The following is a 27,470-nucleotide window of genomic DNA, read 5'->3' on the forward strand; positions in this document are numbered from 1 at the left end:
TGGGCGGCTCAGACCGGTACAATTCCCTGTAGAAATCCCTGAAGACCCCGTTCACCTCTTGCCCCTTCTGCACTACGTTCCCTCCCTTCTCTCTCACTCCCCCAATCTCTCTGGCTGCATCTCGCTTGCGCAGCTGGTGTGCTAGCATCCTGCTCGCCTTTTCCCCGTACTCATAGACCGCACCCTGTGCCCTTCTCCATTGCGTCTCCGCCTTCCTAGTGGTCAGTAGGTCAAACTGGGCCTGTAAACTGCGCCGCTCCCTCAACAGCCCCTCCTTTGGTGTCTCCGCATATCTCCTGTCCACTTCTATAAGTTCCCCCACCAGTCTCTCCCTCTCCTGCCTCTCCTTCCTTTCTCTGTGTGCCCTTATGGAGATCAGCTCTCCTCTGATCACTGCTTTCAGGGCCTCCCATACTACCCCCACCTTCACCTCGCCCGTGTCGTTCGTGCCCAGATATCTCTCAATGCCCTTCCGGACCCTTCCGCACACCTCATCGTCCGCCAGCAGCCCCACATCCAGGCGCCACAGCGGGCGCTGGTCCCGTGCTTCCCCCAGTTCTACCTCTACCCAGTGTGGTGCATGGTCCGAAATCGCAATGGCCGAGTACTCCGTGTCCTGCACTCTCGAAATCAGCCCCCTGCTCAGTACAAAAAAGTCTATTCTGGAGTACACCCTGTGGACGCGGGAGAAAAAAGAATACTCCCTCGCCCTTGGCCTGCCAAATCTCCAAGGGTCTACCCCCCCCATCTGCTCCATGAACCCCCTTAGCACCTCCGCCGCTGCCGGCCTCCTATTCGTCCTGGAACTCGATCTGTCCAGCCCAGGGTCGAGCACTGTGTTGAAGTCCCCCCCCATGATCAGGCCTCCTGCCTCCAGACCCGGAATGAGGCCCAACAGGCGCCTCATAAAACCCGCGTCATCCCAATTCGGGGCATATACATTTACCAGCACCACATTCTCTCCCTGCAGCCTACCCTTCACCATCACGTACCTACCCTCCTTATCTGCTACCACCTGCGCCGCCACGAACGACACCCTCTTTCCCACCAAAATCGCCACCCCCCGGTTCTTTGCGTCCAAGCCTGAGTGGAACACCTGTCCCACCCACCCCCTTCTCAGGCGCACCTGGTCTACTACTCTCAAGTGAGTCTCCTGCAACATTGCCACATCCGCCTGCAGTCCCTTTAGGTGTGAAAAAACCCTTGATCTCTTGACCGGTCCGTTCAGCCCCCTCACATTCCAAGTAATCAACCGGGTCGCGGAGCGACCCGTCCCTTTCCCCTGTCTATTAGCCATGTTCTGTCCCCTGTTCGCCCCGGGTCGACCCTCCCCTTCTATTGAATTTCCTTTTAACAAATTAGGAGTAAGTACTGTATAATCCAAAGCCAAAATCTGTATTTCTCAATTTTGTTCAGTTTTTACAATAAAATTGGCCAAATCTACAGGATTCCAATTTGTTCATACAATTTTCATCGAAAGTCTCCAAAGCTCAACCTATTATTTTATGATGGTACATACAACATTTCAGATGCTACTCCAAGAGTTAAATAAGTCCAGCAGGATGCACAATTTAGTGAATTGATATGTGTTCTCTTGTGCAAAGTGCTTGCTGCAGTATACTTGTGCCTATTCATTAATTAATCTTTCACTTTCTTTTTAAAAAAACTAATTTTTATTGAAAAATTTTGAATTTATACAACAACAACGAACCATAATAAAATACCAAAAATAACAATAATGTTAGCAATCATAAACATTCTTTAAGGTGCTGCACCGGGCCCATATGTCCGGGACTAGGATGAGTAGGTTCTTTGGGGGTGAGGACAGGTGCACCAGATGTTCAGGGAGTCCAACGAACCACGCCCATATGTTCTGGGCATGGAAGAATTCTGGAAGGGGGTGGCAGGGACGGTGTCGAGGGTGGTTGGACCCAGGGTCAAACCAGGGTGGGGACTCGCGATTTTTGGAGTTGCGGTAGAGCCGGGAGTGCAGGAGGCGAAAGAGGCCAGTGTCCTGGCCTTTGCGTCCCTAGTAGCCCGACGAAGGATCTTGCTGCAGTGGAAGGATGCGAGGCCCCCAAGTGTGGAGACCTGGATCAGTGACATGGCGGGATTTATAAAATTGGAATCTTTCACTTTCTTAAAGAACGCATGTCTAATTTTTATTTAGAAGCTGTATTTTAAATTGCATTTCCGTTGCTTTCCACTCAAAAGTGGTAATTTCATATTTGTGGTCATTCATTAGATCCTTAACTTTTTTAACATTCAATTTTCTTTTAAAAGTCATGTGCTGCTCATTATTTAGTAAAAACTAATGTGCTGGGAGAATTGCATCGTAACATTTGGCCCTGTCTCAAGGTCTTTAAAGAGATGCAAAGTCTCCACCTGCTGGACAGCACTGTAACAGCTGCTTTACCCAGAATGTTTAGACCTCTGGCGCGATTCTCCGCTCCGCACGCCGGGGGGTAGAATCGCGGGAGGGCCGGGCGAATCACGACACGCTGCCCTGGCACCCCTTTCGATTCTTCCCCCCCCCCCAAAATGGCGTGTTGCGTTTTGCGACAGGCTGCTCGGAGAATCGCCGCTTCTCATGGCGACCGGCGATTCTCCGGCCCGGATGGGCTGAGCAGCCTGCCGAACCTGACCAGTTCACGCCGGCGCCAACCACACCTGGTCGCTGCCGGCGTGAACAGCACGTGACCGGTGAGTGTGGGGCCTTGGGGGGGAGAGGGAGGATCGAGCACCACGGGCGTGCTCAGCAGATGCCTAGCCCGCGATCGGTGCCCACCGATTTTCGGGCCGGCGTCTCTAAAAGACGCACTCTTTTCCCTCTGCCGCCCCGCAAGATCAAGCCGCCATGTCTTGCGGTGCAGCGGAGGGGAAAAGGGCAACTGCGCATGCGCGGGTTGTCTCCGGCCAACCTGCGCATGCGCGGCTGACGTCACTTCGGCGCCGTCGGTCACGTCATTCCCGCCGCGCCGCTTTGACGCAAGCGTCAAGGCCTGGCGCGCGGAATTCATGTGCCGCTGCTCCTAGCCCCCCGGGGGGGGGGGGGGGGGGGGGGGGGAGAATAGGGGGCGAGGAGCGGCCTCTGACGCCGGAGTGAAACACTCCGGGTTTCACTCCGGCGTCGGCTGTTTGTCTCCCAATGGGAGAATTCCGTCCCTCCTCTTTTCATTCTTTCCTCCAGCCCAGTGTCTCTCACTGGCTGACATTGCACCCAACTTAGTTATATCTTCAATATGCTTAAATTCGCTAGAACATATTTGTTTTTTTTTGTCTGTTTCATCCGTCCAAGGAAAAGTCAGGGCATTTGGTTCCATTGGGCCTAAGTCTTTTTTTTTTAAATAATTTTTATTGAAAGAATTTTTTACATGAAGATATTTACCCCAACTAACTATAGAATATTACAAAATATTCCCTCTTAACAAATATCCCCCCCCGCCCGAACTCGCGCGCGCGTTGTCCCTCCCCCCCCTCCCCCAAAAACAAACACAGCAACAATCAACATCAACATGAACTGCGAGCAAATTTGCCCGTATTTCAACCGTAAATAACCCACCACAACCGTTGTTGCCACCCCCCCCTCCCCTCCCCCCCGGGTTGCTGCTGCTGCGACCTCTGTACCCTATCTCTGAGCCAAAAAGTCGAGGAAAGGCTGCCACCGCCTGAAGAACCCTTGTACCGACCCTCTCAGGGCGAATTTGACCCTTTCCAACTGAATAAAGCTTGCCATGTCATTAATCCAAGTTTCCACGCTTGGAGGCCTCGCGTCCTTCCACTGTATTAGTATCCTTCTTCGAGCAACTAGGGACGCAAAGGCCAGTACTCCGGCCTCTCTCGCCTCCTGTACCCCCGGCTCCACCCCAACCCCAAAGATCGCAAGTCCCCATCCTAGTTTGACCCTGGACCCCACCACCCTCGACACCGTCCTTGCCACCCCCTTCCAGAACTCCTCCAGTGCCGGACATGCCCAAAACATATGGACATGGTTCGCTGGACTTCCCGAACACCTGACACATCTGTCCTCACCCCCAAAGAACCGACTCATCCTTGTCCCCGTCATATGGGCTCTATGTAGCACCTTAAATTGAATGAGGCTAAGCCTCGCACACGAGGAGGAAGAATTAACCCTCTCCAGGGCATCAGCCCATGTCCCATCCTCTATCTGTTCTCCCAGCTCCCCCTCCCACTTGGCTTTCAGCTCCTCTACTGATGCCTCCTCCGCCTCCTGCATTACTTTGTAGATGTCCGATATCCTCCCCCCTCCGACCCAGACCCCCGAGAGCACCCTATCACTCGCCCCCCTACTGGGGAGCAAGGGAAACCCTTCCACCTGGCGTCTAGCAAATGTCTTCACCTGCAAATGTCTAAACATGTTTCCCGGGGGGAGCCCGAATTTCTCCTCCAGCTCTCTCAGGCTCGCAAACCTCCCATCTACAAACAGATCCTTCAGCTGCCTGATGCCCACCCTGTGCCAGCTCTGAAATCCCCCGTCCATGTTCCCCGGGATGAATCTATGGTTCCCTCTTAACGGTGCCTCCATCAGACCTCCCACTTCCCCCCTATGTCGCCTCCACTGCCCCCAGATCTTGAGGGTGGCCGCCACCACCGGGCTCGTGGTGTACCTCGTGGGAGGGAGCGGCCATGGCGCCGTTACTAGGGCTCCCAGGCTTATGTTGCCACAGGACGCCCTCTCCATTCGTTTCCAAGCTGCCCCCTCCCCTTCCATCATCCACTTGCGCACCATCAATACATTTGCCGCCCAGTAATACCCCGAAAGATTGGGTAATGCCAGCCCTCCACTATCCCTACTCCGCTCCAAGAAGACCCTCCTCACCCTTGGGGTGCCGTGCGCCCACACGTAGCTCATGATGCTACTCGTCACCTTTTTGAAGAAGGCCCTAGGGAGGAAGATGGGCAAGCACTGAAATAAAAACAAAAACCTCGGGAGGACCGTCATTTTAACGGACTGCACTCTGCCCGCCAGCGACAGCGGCACCATGTCCCACCTTTTAAATTCCTCCTCCATCTGTTCCACCAGCCTGGAGAAGTTCAGCTTGTGGAGAGTCCCCCAGTTCCTTGCCACCTGCACCCCTAAATATCTAAAACTCTTTCCTGCTCTCTTCAACGGGAGTCTCCCGATTCCCTCTTCCTGGTCCCCTGGGTGTATCACAAATACCTCACTCTTGCCCAAGTTTAGCTTGTACCCCGAAAAGTCCCCAAATTCTGCTAGCAGTTCCATCACCTCCGGCATTCCCCCTTCTGGGTCTGCCACGTATAGCAGCAGGTCGTCCGCGTATAGCGATACCCGGTGCTCCTCCCCGCCCCTTGTCAGCCCTCTCCACCCCCCTGAGCCCCTCAGTGCCATCGGCAACGGTTCAATTGCCAGTGCGAAGAGCAGGGGGGACAAGGGGCACCCCTGTCTGGTCCCCCGGTGGAGCCCAAAATACTCCGATCTCCTACCATTCGTCACTACACTTGCCGTCGGGGCCGAATAGAGCAGCTTCACCCATTTAATAAATCCCTCCCCAAATCCAAACCGTTCCAGCGTCTCCCACAGGTACTTCCACTCCACCCTATCAAATGCTTTCTCCGCGTCCAATGCCACCACTATCTCCGCCTCACCCTCCACTGCCGGCATCATGATGACGTTTAGCAGTCTCCGCACGTTCGTATTAAGCTGCCGCCCTTTCACAAAACCCGTCTGGTCCTCGTGTATCACCCCTGGCACACAATCCTCTATCCTGGTAGCCAGGATCTTTGCCAGCAACTTGGCGTCCACATTCAGGAGCGAGATAGGCCTATATGACCCACACTGCACGCGGTCCTTGTCCCGCTTCAAGATCAGAGAGATCAGTGCCTGCGACATTGTCGGGGGCAGAGCCCCCCCCTCCCATGCCTCGTTGAAGGCTCGTACCAGCACAGGGCCCACCAAATCCGCATATTTTTTGTAAAATTCCACCGGGAACCCGTCTGGCCCCGGCGCCTTCCCCGTCTGCATATGCCCAATCCCCTTGACTAGCTCCTCTAACCCTATCGACGCCCCCAGCCCCTCTACCAGCTCCTCTTGGACCTTGGGGAACCTCAATTTGTTCAAGAAGCCCTCCATCCCCCCTCCCCTCGTCGGCGGCTCTGACCGATACAGCTCCTTATAGAAGTCTCTGAAGACCCCATTTACTTCTGGCCCCTTCTGCACTACGTTCCCACCCCTCTCCCTCACTCCCCCAATTTCTCTAGCCGCATCCCGCTTGCGGAGCTGATGCGCCAACATCCTACTCGCCTTCTCCCCATATTCATAAATCGCGCCCTGTGCCCTTCTCCACTGTGTCTCTGCCTTTCTGGTGGTCAACAGGTCGAACTTAGCCTGCAAACTGCGCCGTTCCCCCAACAGCCCCTCCTCTGGTGCCTCCGCATATCTCCTATCCACGTCCAAAAGCTCCCCCACCAGCCTCTCCCTCTCCTGTCTCTCCCTCCTTTCCCTATGCGCCCGTATGGAGATCAGCTCCCCCCGGATCACCGCCTTCAGGGCCTCCCAGACCATCCCCACCTGCACCTCCCCCGTGTCATTAGTGTCCAGATATCTTTCAATGCTCTTCCGGACCCTCTTACACACCTCCTCATCCGCCAGCAACCCCACATCCAGGCGCCACAGCGGACGCTGGTCTCGCGCCTCCCCCATTTCCAAATCTACCCAGTGTGGCGCATGGTCTGAGACCGCTATGGCCGAGTACTCCACTTCCCGTACTTTCGGGATCAGTCCCCTGCTCAATACAAAAAAGTCAATTCTAGAATAGACTCTGTGGACATGGGAGAAAAAGGAATACTCCCTCGCCCTCGGCCTCCCAAACCTCCAGGGATCTACCCCTCCCATCTGCTCCATAAACCCCTTTAACACTTCTGCCGCTGCCGGCCTCCTACTCGTCCTTGAACTCGATCTGTCCAGCACGGGGTCCAGCACTGTGTTGAAGTCCCCCCCCATAATCAGGCCCCCTGCCTCCAGGTCCGGAATGAGGCCCAGTAGGCGCCTCATGAAGCCAGCGTCGTCCCAATTCGGGGCATACACATTAACCATCACCACTTTCTCCCCCTGTAGCCTACCCTTCACCATGACATATCTACCCTCTTTATCCGCCACCACCTCCGCCGCCACGAACGACACCCTCTTCCCTACCAGGATCGCCACCCCCCGGTTCTTTGCGTCCAGTCCTGAGTGGAACACCTGTCCCACCCACCCCCTTCTCAGGCGGACCTGGTCCGCCACCTTCAAATGGGTCTCTTGTAGCATTGCTACATCCGCCTTCAGTCCCTTCAAATGCGAGATTATTCTCGTTCTCTTGACCGGCCCATTCAGCCCCCTCACATTCCAAGTGATCAGCCGGGTCGAAGGGCAGCCCGCCCCTCTCCCCTGCCTACTAGCCATATCCTGTCACCTGCTCGCCCCGAGTCAGCCCTCCCCTTCTGACCCGCTCCCCATGGCGATGGCGCCCTCCCCCCACCCCTCCGGTCCTCAACTTCTCCTCCCTGGCCTTTTCAGCAGCAACCCGGTAGCCCTCCCCCCTCCCCCTCCCCCCCCCCCCCCCCCCCCCCCCCCCCCCCCGGCTAGGACCCTTCCTAGCCGCGATGCACCCTCCATAGTACTTCCGTAAGTCAGCTGGTTTACGCTGACCCGGCTGCCCCTGCCACAATCCGACTCCTCCCGGCATGGGGGACATCCCCCCCCTTACCACCCCTCCTTGACCCCGCTCCAGCGCGGGAAAAGGAGCCATTGCTGACCACGCCCCTTCCTCCCTCCTCTGCCCCGTGTGCGGGAAACCAGAGCAAAGCCCGCGCTTTCGCCCTGCCACTCCCCACCCCTCCATCTTCAGTTCCACCCCCGTCCCCGATCCCACACCGATAGAAAAAAACCCCACAAGAAACACATACCCCCGGCACTCCCCCCCCCACCCCGCCCCCCCAACATAACATTATAAATAACAGAAAAAAGAAAAAAAACTGGTAGAGAGAAAAAAAGGGTCCAAAAATACAGCCAAGTGAAAATCCAACCAAAAGAAAGCCACGTGTCCAGCTTAAAGTACCAGAGCGGCAACGACCGCCAAGTATCCCCTGGTTCTAGTTCGAGTCCAGCTTTTCTTCCTGGACAAAGGCCCACGCCTCCTCCGGGGACTCGAAATAGTGGTGCTGGTCCTTATAGGTCACCCACAAGCGCGCTGGCTGCAGCATCCCGAATCTGATTCTCTTGGCATGCAGCACCGCCTTCGTCCGGTTGAACCGGGCCCGCCGCTTCGCCACCTCCGCACTCCAGTCCTGGTAGATCCTCACCGTCGAGTTCTCCCATTTGCTGCTCCTCTCTCTCTTGGCCCACCTCAGCACCCTCTCCCGGTCACTGAATCGCTGGAACCGAACCAGCACCGCCCTCGGGGGTTCGTTTGCTCTTGGCTTCCTGGCCATTACTCTGTAGGCCTCCTCCAGTTCCAGGGGCGAAGGGACGGCCTCGGCCCCCATCAGTGAGCCCAGCATTTCTGCCACATACCTCGGGAGGTCCGACCCCTCCAGCCCTTCTGCCAGGCCCAGGATCCTCAGGTTTTTCCGCCTCATGCGGGTATCCATCTCCTCCAGTTGGTTTTGCCATTTCAGGTGGAGTGCCTCGTGCACCTCCACCTTTCCCACGAGGACCGTGGCCTCCTCCTCCCTCACAGCCATCTCCTGCTGCAGCTCCCGAATTGACGCCTCTTGGGTCGCCTGGGCTCCCATCAGCCTGGTGGTCGTCGCGTTCATCGACTCCAGCAGCTCCACTTTCAGCTCCGTGAAGAAGCGCAGGAGAACGGCCTGCTGTTCCTCCGCCCATTTCCTCCAGTCCTCGGGTGCGCCGCCGGCTGCCATTTTGGGTTTCTTCCCCCGCTTTTTTCGGGGAGCTGCTGCCGCTTTTTTTTCTGCCCCACTTCGGGTGACGACCATAAATTTTGCAGGGTTCTCCTCTGGGAACCTTCCCCCACCGGGAATCGTCGTTCCAGCGCCGTTAGGGGCCCTCCAATCGGCCCGAAAACACCTTCCCTGCAGGAGCAGCCAAACGTGCGACTTAGCTGGTCATAGCCGCAACCGGAAGTCCCCCCCGTTGGGCCTAAGTCTTGATCGACCCATTTTGCCAAGACCAAAAGAAATAACATTAAATGTAAATGGATATTGCCTGGGTCAATCCCAGGATGATAAAATGCAGGCAATGGATACCTTGTACTGTTGAGCTGCACTCACAGCCATATGTGTTTGAAACTCTTGTATGATTACAGTTCCTTTTAGCTTTAGCTTCACTGGTGCTTCATTTTCGGTAGCGGTGGGCTCTTGGAACATATCCAGTCAAAAGAAAGTACCAAGAATGGGAAATCACCTGTGTAACATTTTGAGCATTTGGTAGCAGTATATTTCTAAATGTCTGGAAAGAAGCTGTCCAGCCTTTTGGACAGTAGCAATCTTTTCGGGGGATTTTTTTTTTTAAGCACCAAGTGTTTATTTTTTTTTTTCTTAATTGGTGATAGGAAACTAGATATCGTCAGAGGTATTTGGACCTGATTTTAAACGATTATGTAAGGCAGAAGTTTATCAAACGGTCCAAAATCATCACCTATCTACGGACCTTCTTGGATAATCTGGGATTTCTTGAGGTAAGTTTCTTTGTATTGTATTTTCTTATTTGCAGATATATCATATTATTGAATAGCATGTATTTTGATGACTTTTAGGTGAGAGTGCATCTCTGGAATTTAAAAAAAATTATTTTAATGATATCTGTGACGCATAGTGCATTTTATTGTGTGCGCCTCAAAACTCTTAAACCAGTGAGTTGGAAAGAAAGTTTGCTTTTATGGCAACTTTCCATCTACAAAAGTTGATGGCACAGAGCAAACTAATCCATTTCAGATGGGTGTCTTCAGATGGCGCACCTTTGCTGGTAGCTGAAGAGGCTACACCTTGAGGCAAGTTTCTTCGTACTTTCTTATTCACTAATGTAATGTAGTATCAAATGGCATGTGGTTTTACCACAAGTGCCACATATGGTGCTAGTAAGTATTGTGGGTTGTTGTTTCTGGTGTTGGCATCAATCGTCAAGCTGCTGTAGCCACTGGACATGGTGGTGGACACATCAGTCCACAGGAGTTGTCGCTGTTTTCCTCTTGTCTTCAGCTCCTGACTTGCAGGTGTGATAATCGATATTTAAGGCCTTCATGTCATGCACGCAAGCATCTTTGAAGTGGAGTTTTGGGTGACCTAATGGTTGTCTGTTTCTGGCTGTCTTGCCATCCAGGGAGTCCTTGGTTAGGTGACTGTCTTCCATCCTGCAGACATGAGCCAATGAAGCTGTCTCTGATGAGTGCTAACTGTCATGGAACTCTGCCTTTGAGAGGATTGCTGCTTTTGTGATTTTTGTCCTGCTAGGATATGCCCATAATTTGATACGCCACAGACAGTGAAGTGGAGGGGGGCTTTTCACAGTAACTTCATTGCAGGGTTAATGTACACCTACTTGTGACAATAAAGACTATTATTATATTATGTGAATATTATAAAAGTTGAATGAAGTTTTAAAAATATTCGTGTAATTTGCGTTTTAGTGGATCACCTCCATCTTTCTTGTTGGAATCAGGTCACTCTAATTTATGTTAATTTAACATTTTCTACAGGTGGAGACACCCATGATGAATATAATTCCAGGTGGAGCAGTTGCCAAGCCTTTCATTACACACCATAATGAGCTAGACATGGATTTGTACATGCGAGTTGCTCCAGAGCTTTACCACAAGGTACAGGCGCAGTTTCTCTAGTGTGAAAAAAAGGATCAAAATTTATAGAGCACCTTTCATATTCTTGGAATGTCCCGAAGCACTTCATACTCAAGAAAATAAGTCTGAAATGTAGTTGCAATTGTACCATCTATAAGGCACTGCAGTAACGTGCCAAGAGAAAAAAAACTATTTGACCTCCACCTTAATCAATCTTGCCTGATGAATCTATCCATGGCAGTATTATGTTACAAGTATGAGCGTTGAGATTTTTGTATTTCGGGACAGTGTCTTTAATTTAGGATTAAATTGGAGAATGATGATGGTCATGTTACCTGGTCTGTATTCTGCTAACGACAAGCCTGGGTGGCTTTATTGTTAAAGGTTAACGAGGGGCCCAGTTGTTTTGCTGGGAAGAAGGTGCAGGTATTCACACCTGTAAACAATTACCATACAGCTGCGCCGATGATGGATAGACTCCGAGGGAAGTGTTAGGAACTTTAGGTTTTGTAAATTGTTATACTTTAAACTGTCTATTTACTTCCAAGGTAGTGTCAAGTAGTGGTCCAGAAGGTAGCTAATTAGCATTTCTACCGAGATGTATTTCATTTTGCCATGGATATGGACTTTAATACTAGAAGAGTCCTTAGAAGGTCATTATAGGATCAGGTGGCAGGGTTTTCCTAAAAGTTCCTGATTTTCTTAAAATATCACTGAACCTCACAGACAGTGTCAGTCTGCAATAATCTGAGAGAGATGGAAGCAGCAAGTCTCTATGGTTCACCGTGCAAAAATGCAGGTGGGAGCTCATAAATAAGCTATAATCCAAATATCTTTCACATGGAATGAACTCAATATTCAAAATCGTTCCAAACTTTCAGTGAACATTTATTTTTAAATATATCCCAGATGACCACTGGCTGTTTTCGCCTTTGAGAGGCGGAGCTGACTGATTTAACCTGAAAATCACCACACCTCCATTGAGGGGCATGGTTGAGAAGACATGGCTTCCTGAATAACCTCAGCCGGTATGGGAATTGAACCCACACTGTTGGTTTTGGTCTCCATCACAAACCAGCTGTCTAACCAACTAAGCTATTAATCTGTACCTTGACACTGTCCACAAACAAAAATTTAACAGTCAATTAAATTGCAAACTGATTTTAAATTAATGAAACAAAATGCTGCGTTTTAAATATTTCATGATACTGTTAGTTGGTCTTCTGGGACTATGGCGACTTTACTTTTTGCAGATCAATAAATAGTTATCCGTATAAATTAAAAATGAAGGGATATATTTAAAAATAAATGTTCACTGAAAGTTTGTAAACAGTATTTCAAAGAAAACTCACTAAATCCTATAAACAATATTCTGCTCAGTTTCTCTCTTGTTGGAACACTACTGGGTGAGTCAGTTTGCCATAAAATAAATTGTCTTTCATATAAATATGAAATCTCTAATTGCAATTTGTGGTTTTGAGTTGTAGCCTGACTTGTGGAAAGAATTGGTAATTTCAATTGGCTGGATAACCCAAGGGGATCTCCTTTAAATAAGATATCTTCTCTTTTCAGATGTTGGTTGTAGGAGGTCTTGATAGAGTGTATGAAATTGGTCGCCAGTTTAGGAATGAAGGCATTGATCTTACTCACAATCCAGAATTTACCACTTGCGAATTTTACATGGCCTATGCTGATTACAATGACCTGATGCAAATCACGGAAAGACTTCTCTCAGGTTCGTAATGTGATTCTTGGTAGCATACTCAAATAAATCATAGGACAATTGCATTATAAACCTTAATGAATGATTGTTATCTTCTGCGTGCTGTGATCTTGGTTCCATCGTTCGCTTCGTATCTCAAACGGTGTTGTGTTTTTTCTGGAAAATAATGCACTCATTCTGCAATTGTGTCCAAGTGATCATTATTCATGAATAACCTTCAACAAAGTGTTGGTGAGATTTTTAACTTTGTATGGCCATCTAAATTCAGCCCTATTCTAACCTGATTGGCACAGCTGTGCTTTCTAACAGGAAATGCTGCATAATGATCAGAAGTCACAATCTGGCTGTTAATTCTCTTCCTTTCTGCCATATCTCAGGGTCACTGAGGCAAATTGCAGTCCCCAAATGCTGTCTCAAAACAAATGCTAACCTGGCACTGAACTCAGTCAGATATTTTTCAGAACACAAGCATAGATTTTTGTTTTTGTAGGTATGGTCAAGCATATTACGGGCAGTTACAAAATCGCATACCACCCTGAGGGACCTGAGGGTCAGAGTTACGAGATTGACTTTACGCCACCATTCAAACGTGTCAGTTTAGCAACAGATCTGGAGAAAATTGTGGGAGTGAAATTTCCACCTCCTGATCAATACGAAACTGAAGGTAAGATTAACCTCTCTTTTGTGGTGTTGTTTTTAACTGGAGAGCTAAGTACCCAGTTATGTGATAGCTGCTCCCCTATCCTGCTCGTCGAATCTTCATTTTAACTGTTCTAATGATCATAGAAATAATCACAAGCCTCCTCCAGCAACTCTCCCCTCGCTTTCTGTCATTCAGTGCTGCATGAACAAAAATTCCCTTGAAACGTTTTGAGAAGACTAAAGCCTCTGGTAGGGACTTTTCTCTGGCGGATGCGGCAATTCTCCAGTTTCGCCAAAGTCCACTCACCTGCCGGGAAACCCCAAAAGATCCCGCTGACAGGAAGTGCTGGAAAATCTCACCCTAGTCTATAGACTTGGTCACAAATTCTGTTCCTAGCCATTGATTCTATTTCCCTGTCTGGCTACTATCTGAGCTAGAAACAGACTGTTTGCAACCTTGGCATCCGATTTGGCCTTGAGCCGAGATTCTGGTTCCCTATCCACTCCGTCACAAAACCGGCTTTTTCCACCTCCATTATATCACCCACCTCCACTCCTATCTCAGCCACCTGCTGCTGACACCCTCATCTATGCTTTTGTCACTACCAGGCTCAACAAATCCACTGGGCTCCTGGCTGACTTATTTCCCACACTGCATAAACTCGAGCTCATCCAAAATTCTGCCTATATCCAAATTTATACCAAGTCTAGTTCATCCAGCAACCCCTGCTCACTGATCTTTGTTGGCTCCCAGGCCTTCAATGCTTCTATTCTAAAAGTCTCATCTTCATATTGAAATCCCTTCATGGTCTTGCCCCTCTCTCGCTCTGTAACTTCCACCAGTCCCACATCCCTCCAAGAGCTCTGCTTTCGTCCAACTCCAGCCACTGGTGCATCACTGCATTAGTCTCATCACTCATCTCAGCCCAGAGCTCTGGAATTCTCTCCCAAATCTCTTGGCCTTTCTCTCCTTTTTAAGGTGTTCCTTTAATGTCTATCTCTTTGACCAAACTTTGAGTCATCTCTGCTAATATGCCCTTTTTTGGCTCACTGATATTTATGTCTGAATATACTCCTGTGATACTCCTTGGGATAGTTCCTATATTAAAGGAACTGCCTAAATGCAATTTGTTGTGGGATCTTTGAAATTGCATAGAATATACAGAATCTAGACATTTTACCCAAAAGATCTATGCTGGGGGTTTATGCTCTACAAGAAGCTCTTTTCACCCCTCTTCATCTAACTCCTATCAGGGTAACTTGCTGTTCATGTATTTATCTAGGATCTCCTTAAAAGTGTCAGTGCTGTTTGCATTAACTACTATGTTTGTGATTTGTCTGTATTCCTAACTAATCATAGCTTCTTTCAGTTAAACCTCCTACAATATGATTCTATTGAGTTATTTTAACCACCTTTCAGGCAGGAGAGAATCACGTTGTGCCACTGTTAAACAATTCCTTTACTGACATATCTGGGTAAACACGAATGGAAGCACAGTTTCCACATCTCACTGATTGTGAAAACTCATAACTCTACATGAAAAACATGACCGAGAAAAATGTCTACTTGTTTGACAGATTTGAGTTTTCTGACGTTTGTGGGGATAGGGGGAATAATTTGGGTGTTATTTTCAAAATTCAATAAAAATATATTCTAGTATACAGTGCCTAACAGTGGAGTGGGAGTACTTTCACCACATGGACTGCAGTGGTTCAAGAAAAGATTCAACACCATTTTCATTACGTATGGATAATAAATACTGGCCTTATCAGCGATGTCAATATGGAATAGTTACAATGCAGAAGGAGGCCATTCATCCTATCAATTCTAATCTGGCTCTGTGGAAAAACAATTCACGATGCTCCACTCTTTGCCCCATTCTCTTTCGCCCTGTAATTCCTTTCAGTTCAAAATGCTTATCCGAAAACCATGGTTGAATCTGCCTCCACTACTTCTTTTCAGGTCTGTTTTCCATATTGTAGCCATTGCTGCATTTAAAAATAGTGTGTCTGCATGTCTCCTTTTTGATTATTTTGCCAATCGCTCTAAATCTGTGTCCTCTGGGGCAGCACGGTCGCTTCACAGCTCCAGGGTCCCAGGTACAATTCCGGCTTGGGTCACTGTCTGTGCGGAGTCTGCACATCCTCCCCGTGTGTGCGTGGGTTTCCTCCGGGTGCTCCGGTTTCCTCCCACAGTCCAAAGATGTGCAGGTTAGGTGGATTGGCCATGATAAATTGCCCTTAGTGTCCAAAATTGCCCTTAGTGTTGGGTGGGGTTACTGGGTTATGGGGAAAGGGTGGAGGTGTTGACCTTGGGTGGGGTGCTCTTTCCAGGAGTCGGTGCAGACTCGATGGGCCGAATGGCCTCCTTCTGCACTGTAAATTCTATGTATCTCTGGTTGTCAACCCTTCTACCAATGGGAAATTGATGTCTAGAGTTCTCATGATTTTGAGCTCCTCTATCAAATCACTTCTCAACCCTTGTCTAAGGAAAACAACCCCCAGCTTCTCCGATCTATCCAGGTAACTGAAGTCTCTCGTCTCTGGATCCATTCTCCTAAATCTTTTCCACACCGTCCATAAAACCAACACATCCTTCCTAAAGTACAGTGCCTACGATCTAGTTGAGGTTAAACACAGTGTTTTCTAAAGGTTCACCATAACTTTTCTTTGCTTTTCTACTCCCAAGATCCCATTTGCCTTTTCAACCAGTTGCTCAGTCTGACCTGCCATCTTCAATGATTGTGCACACATATGCCACCACCAGTGCCACTTTAGAATTGTCTCTTTTAGTTTTTATTACTTCTCCTCATTCTTCCTCCCGAAATGTTTCGCTTCGCACTTCTTCTCTGAATTTAAATTCAATCTACCGTGTGTTCGCCCATTCCACCAGTCTCCTCACAGTTCAAAATACTTCCAAGCTTGCTGTATCTGAAAAATTTTAAATTGAACCCTGTACACCAATGTCTAAGTTATTAAAGGGGATCAAGAAAACCAGTGGCCAGTACAACTCCCGGATTCACCGTGTACCTTTCCCAAGTCCGAGAAACTGCTGCACGATTTATTGGAACTCTGCCAACTTTGCATCCATGTTTCTACTGTCCTGTTTATTCCATGGGCTTTAGCTTTGCTGATGAACCTGTTATATGGCATTCTCTCAAATGCTTTGGGAAGTCCAAATCACATCAACTGCATTACCCTCATCAACCTTCTCCGATACCCCTTCAAAAAAATCAATTGAAAACAATTTTCCCTTAACAAATCTGTACTGGATTCCCTTCATTAATCCACATTTGTTCAAGTCACTGTTGATTATCCCCTGGATTTATCGTTTCAAATAGATTTTCCACCACCTGAGGTTAAACTGACTGACCTGTAGTTTGCTGGGTCTATCCTTTTTTGAACAAGGATGTAACATTTGCAATTCTCCAGTCCTGTGGCATCTGTATCTAAGGGGGATTAGATAATCATGGCCTATTCCACCACAATTTCCACCTTCACTTTCCTTGGCATCTTTGGGGCCTTCCCTTTGGCTCCGGTGACAAATAGCCAGCTTTTCTAGATTTTAGCCCATTCAGGATCTGATCTACCGCTCTGACATTTGTAGCATCATCTTCCTTGATAATGAAATGCAGTGTACTCATTTAGTACATCAGCTCTGCTCCCACCCGAAGGTCTCCTTTTGAGCCCATTATTGATCCCCAACACTTGTCTTTTTTTGCACATTCCTGTGAATTAATCAAAAATATCAGCAATTAGTAAATCAATTCAGATGTGGCTATTTAATTTTTTTGGGTTTGTTCGCTGTATGTTGTAAAATTATCATTTTAACTTTGTGTGTAAACAGAGACTCGTAAATTCTTTGATGATTTATGCGTTCAGAAAGGTGTTGAATGTCCACCCCCAAGGTCTACAGCCAGGCTTTTGGACAAGGTACGAATTTAAATTAAGAAACCCCTTGTTGTTGGATTTTCAATCCCAGGTTGGGACCCTGACACCTCAATTGCTTCTGGGTCGCAGCCGCATTATGCTATTTTGATAAACATAAGCTCCAATTGGACCGATGGAAAGTTTAGTGCCCAATTAGGGGTGTCGGGTGCTGCCTGGAGACGGACACTGACTTTGGAGGGTGATTTTTCAAAGGCAGACAGCATTCTGCAAATGCATGATTACTGTACTCCAGACACTTTTAGTGGTCAATTTTCCTTCTTCCTTGTATGTCATGCATCTGACTTGCTTTTCAGTGACCATGTTTAGTAAATTCAATGTACCCAATGCAAAAAGCAGAAGAACCATTTAGGTAAAACATCTTTCCCTTAAATCCCAATTCCCTGAAATAAGTAATCATCCTCAGTGAGCACCTGCTTTACTGCCTGTGAGGTTTGCACTATATTAAAGAACAGCTTTAGTTTTGACTTAACTTAATTAGTATCCATTTGTTTCAGTTGGTTGGTGAATTCCTGGAGGTTACATGTATTGATCCAACGTTCATCTGCGATCACCCTCAGATCATGAGCCCACTGGCCAAATGGTAAGGTTTGCCACACAATTACACTGTGATCTAAAACCTTAAGGCTTACACACTTGATGACAAATTAATTATTGTATTATTTAGTAGCTATGATACTACTATCATAGTAGATGTTTGCACACGAGTAAGAGGTTGCAGGACCACAGATTTCTTCAGCCCAGTCCCAAAAGTTAATTAGTTTCGAACACTGCTGCTTTTTCAAATATACAATTTTTGTTATGGGCTGGAGATTGGCAGATGAAACAAATGGGAGGGTCAACTTGAAACCAAATTTCAGGAATCAAATGTTATACATGTTTGTAAAATTGCCTAGTGATCCTACGGTTATAGTTCACAACATTGTTCCAGATTTTGCAATAGTAACGAGGGCAAAACTTGCAGCACTTCTCTGAAAATGGCAGCAACTTCTTGAATCAACACATATGCAGTTAAACATGGAAATCCAGATGTTATTGTCAATGATTCTACACATCACCATAAATTGTTGAAGTCAGCACAAATTGCAATTAGAAATCACTGCATTGACGAGAACTTCAATTTTATGCTACAATTCAATTACTTGCTGAACCTCTATGGCTCTGGGGAAGAGAAGTAATGATATGCCGTATTTGTGGAATGTCCAATTTCTTCAATATATGACTCAATTTTGTGTAGTTTGTTTTATATTTCAATTTCTACTTAATCCTATCTGCATGTCTCCATCTTCATTTGGACCATTATTTAGCATGAAACTGGAGGGGAATGTGAACATTTAATCCACAGAAAAGTAATTCTGATTTTTGTTTTTAATGTTCTGCTACTAGCTTAAAAATAAGATGCTGTTTGAAGGACTGTGAAATATTTCTTGTGTACATTGTAAATGTACTAATTTGCTTTTTGATCTGTCTTAGGCATCGCTCCTTTAAGGGTTTGACAGAGCGCTTTGAACTTTTTGTTATGAAAAAGGAGATTTGCAATGCATATACAGAATTGAATGATCCTATTAAACAAAGAGAGTTGTTCGAAGATCAGGCCACGGTGATTATTTTTTTAGATCTGAGTTCAAGACTGCAAGTAGCCATGCTGATTCTGTACCATACATAACGGGTAGAGAATAGAAACTTTGAATCTAATCTCTGAAACCAAAACCATCTCAAGTGCAGCAAGTCTTTGCGTAATGTCTTTACACTTTTATTTATCCTATCCTTAAAGCCAATGCGTAGAGTAGACAGTGCAAACCCTTAAACCATCGCATTGCTTGCTCCAAAAATCAATTCCAATTGAACCCAAATACACAGTCTCCACAAGAGAGACATACAAGATCCAAGCTGGCAAGAAAAGGCATTGCATCTCATGTTAGGCTTGAACATAGGCTTGATCTTAGCCAAAAGGCCAAGAAGCAATTGTCCTCGCACAATGCCGACTCACAATGTTATTTTACTTCAATGTTGTTAATAGCGTCAGTAATCCATTTAACATTGTCAGTTTCTCAAGTCAGTTGCCACAAACGTCCTATTCTGTAGTCTGCCTGCGCACCAAAACCTTCGCACTGCTTTCGCTCTGACCCTCGCACGCACATTTCCCCTCACCCCTAAAGCTGCCAGAGTTGCCTCCCAGAATTGTTTAGCTGCCTGACTCCACCTCCACACACCCCACCTCCCATCTGGCCAGCCTCTGCCACCATCCCCCTCTCCGCATTTGCCTCCCACTTCTTCTTACCAGGTTTCATTTTCAGCTGCTCCGCTCCTGGCTTCACTGCTGTCTCTGATCTGAAGCTCCTGGGTTCCATCTAGTGGCAGCAGATAGTCAGAGGAGTCCAACAGCTTGTTGCACCAATCAACTTCTGCCACTAGGTGAAGCCTGGTCAATCTAAGATTACCAAGGTGACATTTTAAAAAGGTTATTTCATATGTTTTGTGTTACTTTTATGTTTAATTTATTTTATTTTGCAAATTAGTTCGTCCAGGAATGTATGGTACATTATTTCAATATCTATAGTAATTTTTCTGGGTGACAAATGTCCAAAGGAACCTATCTCTGGCTTGATTCCTGTGGGAACCTGCGATTCACATTTAAAGTCCTTTTCATTTAACGTCACAATTTTTTTGTGTGATGTTTGTTTTGCTGTTAATTGCAAACCCAAACCCAAAGATGTGCAGGCTAGGTGGATTGGCCACGCTAAATTGCCCCTTAATTGGAAAAAATTAATTGGGCATTCTAAATTTATTTTTAAAAATAGTTGAGCAGCAACATTTTTTTAAAAAGAGCTGAAAATTCCTGTCCACCCTCAAATGGGAAAATAAGTTATGAAAGGGTCAACAATAATATGCAATATCAGTCATTTCGATAGGTTGAATGTCAGTGTATTGCTGACTGAGTATTAGTGTAAACTACTGGTTTAGAAAACCAGGCTGACTCACTTAAGGTTCAACTTACACCTAACCCTTGTCGTGGCCCACAGCTTTGTTGAAAAAAGCTCAAAAGTAAACTAGTGTCCCTTTCCAGTTTTTCCAGATATGCTACCCTGCTGCCTGACTTATTTTTAAAAAATTAGAGTACCCAATTATTTATTTTCCAATTAAGGGGCAATTTTAGCCTGGCCAATCCACCTAACCTCCACATCTTTGGGTTGTGGGGGAGAAACCCATGCAGACACGGGGAGAATGTCCACATGGTCAGTGACCCAGGGCTGGGATTCAAACCTGGGTCCTCAGCGCCGCAGTCCCAGTGCTAAGCACTGTGCCACATGCCACCCCTGTCTGACGTTTCTTGCCTCACCATGCCCCATATCACCTGTTCACACCTCCATCTTGCTCAGCTACCTACTGTCCAGTTGTTGTATTCCCCTCACTCACCCCCATTTCCTCTCCCCTCAAACCTTGTCCTATTTTTCCATACTGTCTCTTCTAGAATGTGACTTTCAAATGAAGTTTGAATTATCTGTGCGCACTTTATTCCAATTACCCCGGCCCTCTAACCTCACTTCACCTGAACGCAGCACAATCTTGATCTCTAATCTGTAATGCCACAAGAAATTCCCAAATACATTGTATCCCAGTCCACTTTCTGACCCATGCTTAATTTTTTTATGATTCAGATCAACAGAAGTTGCATGCACAAGTTTTCTAAGCATGAAATTATAAGTAATGATGCAGTTTCTTTTTAAGTTGGAAAGTTTAATCCTGTTCACGGTCAAGTGAATATTTCAAAGAAATATGTTTGTTTTTGTGACTTCACACTTTCTTATTGAACATCTTTTTAAATGTTGCTGCAGGCTAAAGCTGCTGGTGACGATGAAGCCATGTTTATAGATGACAACTTCTGTACTGCTTTGGAGTATGGACTTCCTCCCACGGCTGGCTGGGGCATGGGCATAGACAGACTTACCATGTTCCTAACTGACTCTAATAATATCAAGGTAAACGGATTTCTTAATTTTAAAAAAACATACGGGCAATGCTTCTGCTTAAATATTTTTAGAAATTCAAATGGCCAGATTCTAGACTGAGAACTGGCTTGGTTCTGCTTTTAGTTTGCTGCTGGACCATATAAATCAGACAGAATAGGAGTTTGAACTCGATCTTGTTCGGATTATCTCTGAGGCAGCAGTAAGGAGTTACCCAGCGAGTTACCCAGCAGCCCTGGATTATAGGGAAAAGAAGAAAACCAGGCAGGTTTCTCTGTGGAAATTACAAATGTCTGCTAGTTATCTAAGGACTGGATTGGACTTTGCTGTTTTACTTTCTGGCTCTTGAGCGATGGCTACTTGAGACTGCACAACTTCAGAAATGTTCCAAAGCACCAGTTAGCCGGGGTCAGAGATAATTAACAATGTGGTAGCTCACTGATAACCTAATTCCAAGTAACAGATATATTTTAAGTAAGATGAGCTCATAACTCCAATAGTTTTTATTCTTTCTCCTCTCTCGGCAGGTGAGGCAATATTTTAAAATGAAATATTTATTTAAAGGAACAGATGGACCCCTTTTAAACAATACTAGCAGATGTACTGTGACTGGCACGGTCCCCCCCCCCCCCCCCCCCCCCCCCCCCCCCCCCCCCCCCCCCCCCCCCCCCTCCTTAAAAACTATTGTCATCACTCCCTTCTTAAAAACCATATTGACTAATTCATCCTCTCAAATGCTGCTTTGTTTCCAGTCCATATTGTCTTTCTATGTGTTGTTGCCTTCCTGCTGGATGGCCTTTTTCTTCCAGTGCTCTGTTTAATTTCTTAAATTATCAAAATTACCCTAATCATAATTACAAGGGATCGTCTGTGTTAATAATTTGTATTCCCTTTCATGATTGACCAAACCAACCTCCACTTTACCTCTCCTTTACTGTCTAATGGGACTGCCCTTGTATATATTACTGTCCTTCGTTGTCACTGGTCAAAATTATAGAATTCCATTATGGGGCATCCATACTACCTGTACATGGATTTCAGCATACATGGATTTCAGCATGTGGATATGCCGGTGTTGGACTGGGTTGAGCACAGTACGAAGTCTTACAACACCAGTTTAAAGTACATCAGATTTGAAACAAACCTGTTGGACTTTAACCTGGTGTTGTAAAACTTCTTACTATGGATTTCAGCAAAGAAACTGCCCACCACTCTGCTCCGGCCAATTCTATGGGCAATAAATGCAGGGTTGGCCGTATCCAAGAACACTTTTTTTTTTAAGTGACATCTATTCCTCTCCTGTATTTCCAGCCAGAATCTGCCAACGATGTATACTTGGCCGTCTATCTGCCTGCTGTCCCTAACCAGCACCTCCAAGAGAAATGCAACACATTCCATGGGCGAAATTCTCCGACCCCCAGCAGGGTCGGAGAATTGCCTGGGGTACGCCTAAAATCCCGCCCCCGCCATGGCAGAGATTCTCCGCCACCCGGGAAGTGGCGGGGGCAGGAATCTCACCCCGCCGATCGGAGAGGCCCCTGCGGCGATTCTCCGGCCCGAATGGGCCGAGGTCCCGCCGCTGGGAGGCCTCTCCCGCCGCCGAGGTTTAAACCACCTCTGGAACGGCGGGCTCAGCGGCGCGAGCAGGCCCCCGGGGTCCTGAGGGGGCGGGGGGCGATCGAAACCCGGGGGGTGTCCCCACGGTGGCCTGGCCCGCGATCGGGGCCACCCGATCAGGGGCCGGGCCAGTGCCCTGGGTGCACTATGTTCCTCCGCCACGGCCTCCACCATGGCGGAGGCGGAAGGGAACACCACATCTCGCATGCGCCGGCAGTGACGTCAGCGGCCAGCTGCCGCTGACGTTACTGCCGGCGCATGCGCTGACCGGCGAAAGCCTTTCGGCCAGCCCTGCTGCCGGGGGCGCCGGGTGTTTGCACCAGTCTTCTGGTGCAAACCGCTCCGGCGCGGGGCTGGCCCCCAAAGGTGGGGAGAATTCCCCATCTTTGGGGAGGCGCGACCCCTGAGTGGTTGGCGCCACTCCCCTACTCCGGCACCCTCCGTCACACCGGGTAGTGGAGAATGCCGCTCCATATGTATGATGATGCATACTTCTACAAGTCCCCCACTTGACTGTTTGACTTCCCCACACCAAGAAAGTGTTTGTCAACATCATTTTGCATAATGCAAAATTTCCTCCAGCTCCAAATAGGAAATACATCCTCTTAAACCTGTGTCACGTACTGCACTCTTTTGTAGCTGGCTCTATCTTGCTGGCCATCCTTTACATCAGGTTGAACCAGACCATTCGCACCCCTTTCAGATCCAAGACTAGCCAGCATTGCCCGTCTCTGTCTTAATTCCGCACAAATTCTTCCCTCCGGCATATCCTGGTGCATTCTTCCTTCACCCCAACACCGCGCCCTCTTCCCACAGCTCCTTCCCATACACCTTCTGAGATTGTAACACCTGCCCCTGCTCATCATCCAAGGACCTAAACACTCAGATAAAGCAGTGTTTCACATGTACTTCCTTTAATCTGGTCTATTGCATTCACTGCTCCCAGTGTGGTCTACTCTACATTGGAGACTGGGTGAATGTTTTGCAGAACATCATCAGTCTGTCTGCAAGCAGGACCCAGACCTCCATAGGGGTTGGTTTAGCACAGTGAGCTAAACAGCTGACTTGTAATGCAGAACAAGGCTGGCAGCGCGGGTTCACTTCCCGAACAGGTGCCGGAATGTGGAGACTCGGGGCTTTTCACAGTAACTTCATTGAAGCCTACTTGTGACAATAAGCGATTATTATTACTATTATTATTATTATTATTTATTATGTCGCTTGCCATTTCTGTCTGTCTTTGCCTGATGCAATGTTCCAGTGAAGCCCAATGCAAACTGGAGGAACAGCACCTCGTCTTCCAATTAGGCACGTTACAGCCTTCCGGACTTCGCATTGAGTTCAACAACTTCTGACTAAACTCGCCTTCACCTTCACCCTATTTTTTATTCCTATCAATTTATTTTCATTTCTTTCGATCTGTTTTTCCTCACCATTATCTCTTCTCCTCTTCCCCCCCCCACACACACACACGGACCATCTGTTCCTTGGAGCAAGTTGTCCTTTGACACATTGCTCACCTTTGTTCTGCTATTAACACATTCTAGCGCCCATCTTACTCATTATCTCCACCATTTACATTCCCTTTGTCTCTCTGTCCATGACATTTTCGTCAATCTCCACCTATCAGTGAATCTCTATCCAGTCCCACTGCTCCACGCCCCTCCCCCAGTGTAAATCCAACTTTGACAAAAAGTCATCCAGACTCAAAATGTTAGCTCCCTTCTCTCTCCACAGATGCTGTCAGACCTGTTGAGATTGCCCAGTATTTTCTATTTTTGTTTGTGATCTATAATGAATTATGGCCCTGTCCTCCCCTCTGGAACCTGCCTCAAATCTTCAAAAATATGGCTGTCAATTGAACATGTGTATATTATTCTATTAATACATTGTAATATATTATTATAGTAATATATCTGGGATGTCAATCACTTTACAGATCACTTTGAATTGATTGTACAGCTCCATTTCTGAGAAGTCTATTTTGACCAACCTGTGATTGCAAGAAATTAAAACTGCTCTAGTTAACTAATACTTTGACAGCTGTACAGAATGGCAAAACATTGTTTAATTTAAGATCTAAGCATGCTTAACTATTGACCACCCCCAAAGAAATAAACCACACTTCCATATTTACACCCTTTGACAACCTGGCCATGAGGTATATTTTGCCAACTGGCTGTAGCAACCAGTTTTAACCTTGTGACTAATGAGGAATCCAATAAAGATTATCTATCGCCAATATAATTCTAGAAACAATGGTTTTAAGATGTGAGCAACGCTGGTAAATTACCCAAAGATCATTAAGAGAATTGCTTTGTGGGATGGGCAAGTTCTGGTTGGAATGGCATGTTTTTTTTTCCTTGAACAACATTAGTGAGCCAAATTTTTGTTTTACCTTCCTTGTTTCAAGATCGTTTTCTGGTACCTGGCTACAAGTTACCAAATTTTAATAGATTGAATTCTACAACTTGCCACATAGGGATTTGAAATCGCCATCTCTGGGGCTTCTAATCCAGTTCCATAACCATTATCACCTAAAATGTTTACCAAAGAAATAGAACCAACCCTCGGTTGAAAAGAATTAACATAAACATCATTGTCTACATGGCTAATTTCAGGTTGTAGTACAGAGAGCATTTATTTTTATTGTTTTCTAATCTCGACAGTGACCAAAATTCTAACGTTTGTTTGGTTAGTCTGAAAACTGAGCTATAGCGTCTTTATTTATTTTCTAAACAGCTGTAATGCAAGTGTTAAGTGTCAGCCATAGTACTCTCGCCACTGAATCGCAACATATCAGGTTAAGTCCCATTCCAGAGCTTAAGCACAAAATCAAGGCTGACACCCCAGTTCATTACTCAGGGAGCACCGCGCGCTATGTTTTTTTTGGATGAGGCATTAAACTGAGGTCCCATCTGCCTTTCTCGGGTGGATGTGTAAAAAGATCCCCTAGCACCATCTCTAAGAAGAGCAGGGGAATTATCCCCGATGTTCTAGTCAATCCCTTAATCAATATCACAAACGAACAGATGACCTGGTCACTGTTAACCACATCGATAAATGTTGTCAGAATATGGATGTTAGTTTGTGATGCTGAAACAACCAGAGCAGAAGTTAATTTCACATTGTGTTTTTGCTACTTTAGGAAGTCTTGTTCTTCCCAGCAATGAAACCAGAGGAGAACAAAAAAGATCCGGCAAATTCAACTGAAAATGACCATTCTGCAAAATAGAAGCATTGCTGTTCAGCTTGGAATACAGATGATGATTGTATCGGAATTTTTCTCCTATTTCAATAAAAATGTTACTACTTATAGCTGCAAAGATATGAAGATGAGAACTTTTGTTTCCTTTCCCCTTGCCTGATTTTTATTAAAATATATACTGAAGACATGTTCTTATTTACATTGTGCACTGGAGATGCTGTATACTTACACTGTCAACAAATGTATTTTCGGCTATGCCAACAATGACAAATTGTGACAAACTTCCATCCCTGTAAATCACTTCAGAACAAGATTTTTAATTGTACTGTTCAACACATTTTTTATACTAATTCTGCAATATATGTGGCACGGTGGCAGTGGTTAACACTGCTGCCTCACAGCACCAGGGGCCCGGGTTCGATTTTGACCTTTGGTAACTGGAGTTTGCACATTCTACCTGTGTCTGCGTGGGTTTCCTTTGCGTGCTCCAGTTTCCTCCCACTGTGCAACGATGCGCAGGTTAGATGGATTGGCCATGCTAAATTGCCCCTTGTGTCCAAAGGTAAGGCAGGGTAGTGGGCCTAGATTGGGGTGCACTTGGAGGGTCAGTGCAGACTCGATGGGCCAGATGGCCTCCTGCACTGTCGGGATTCTATGATAACCAGCTGTTTCTTGTATGCTTCTGCACTATGGTATTAAAATGAATGCATCTATAATTGGTGAGTTACTGAATAAAACAATGACAAAATAATGGAACATTGTGTGATAATGTACTCTTGAGTGGGCTGCAGCATACACCTTTTTAATCCTTTTAAATGGACCATGACTTGTGGGGCTGCATTAGATGGAGGAAGGGGCAGACAGCTTACCGCGCGCACACACACACACACACACCGCCCCCTCCCGGAAGGAAAAGCAGCTAGAAGCCATAGTCCGTACAAGCCCACCTCACACCCATAATCCACCTGCGGGCAATTGTTGGCTGTGGGATTTCCCATTGGGTGGTTTGGCCAGCTTCGGGAAGGGTGTGGGTGGAGGTGGGTAGGAAGGAAGTGGGTGTGAGGGACTATGACCTGACTCTTTATATAAAATATACACTTGTAGATACCGCATAGCTGCTTCCAAAATTTTAAAATCTGCACAAAGATCCTTAAATCTGAATCTATGTCTGTCTATGACCCCCAATCAAAAGGTGCTGCCTGTCAGTATCGGTGGAAACTCGCACATTGTTACTGCTGGGGAGCCACTAACAACCCTCTGAGCTGCACAGGCAAAATTCAAGGAGAATTTACTTAAGGCTATCTGCAGTTCATAACCAGGCTGGCCAACAGGAGTCTGCTAAGACAAAGGACCTTGTAACCTTTAAATGCTTAATGGTTGTGACATTTAACAATTTTGGAGACCCAGATGAGCGATACATGTCCTCTGTCAGCTGTGTCAGACTGAGCGGGATTCACTGGCCATGTTCACCTGGCGACTGGAGAATGCTGCCCAAGGTCAATGGCGTTCCCTTGTAGGTAGTTCGCCTGTGGTGTTCTTGGGCGGGAAAATCCAGCTGTGTGTGGAGAGGTGGGAGTCACATGACATGC

The 27,470-nt window shown here is 46.8% G+C and overlaps 1 protein-coding gene across 4 annotated transcripts in view; it reads left to right on the forward strand.

Moving 5' to 3' along the window:
• The window catches only part of kars1 (lysyl-tRNA synthetase 1), a 46,886-nt gene extending 20,249 nt beyond the window's left edge, over positions 1–26,637 (forward strand). For all 4 annotated transcript variants that reach the window (XM_038806402.1, XM_038806401.1, XM_038806400.1 and 1 more), the window contains 9 exons: positions 9,534–9,659; positions 10,677–10,796; positions 12,348–12,510; positions 12,989–13,162; positions 16,988–17,073; positions 17,586–17,671; positions 18,562–18,688; positions 20,925–21,068; positions 25,822–26,637. In XM_038806402.1, the coding sequence (XP_038662330.1) occupies positions 9,534–9,659; positions 10,677–10,796; positions 12,348–12,510; positions 12,989–13,162; positions 16,988–17,073; positions 17,586–17,671; positions 18,562–18,688; positions 20,925–21,068; positions 25,822–25,908 (1,113 nt within the window). In that variant the 3' untranslated portion in view covers positions 25,909–26,637. The remainder of the gene's footprint in view (positions 1–9,533; positions 9,660–10,676; positions 10,797–12,347; positions 12,511–12,988; positions 13,163–16,987; positions 17,074–17,585; positions 17,672–18,561; positions 18,689–20,924; positions 21,069–25,821) is intronic.
• Positions 26,638–27,470: the final 833 nt, after the last annotated feature.

This window comes from Scyliorhinus canicula, chromosome 9, assembly GCF_902713615.1.
Source record: "Scyliorhinus canicula chromosome 9, sScyCan1.1, whole genome shotgun sequence".
In the NCBI taxonomy this organism is placed as follows: domain Eukaryota; kingdom Metazoa; phylum Chordata; class Chondrichthyes; order Carcharhiniformes; family Scyliorhinidae; genus Scyliorhinus; species Scyliorhinus canicula.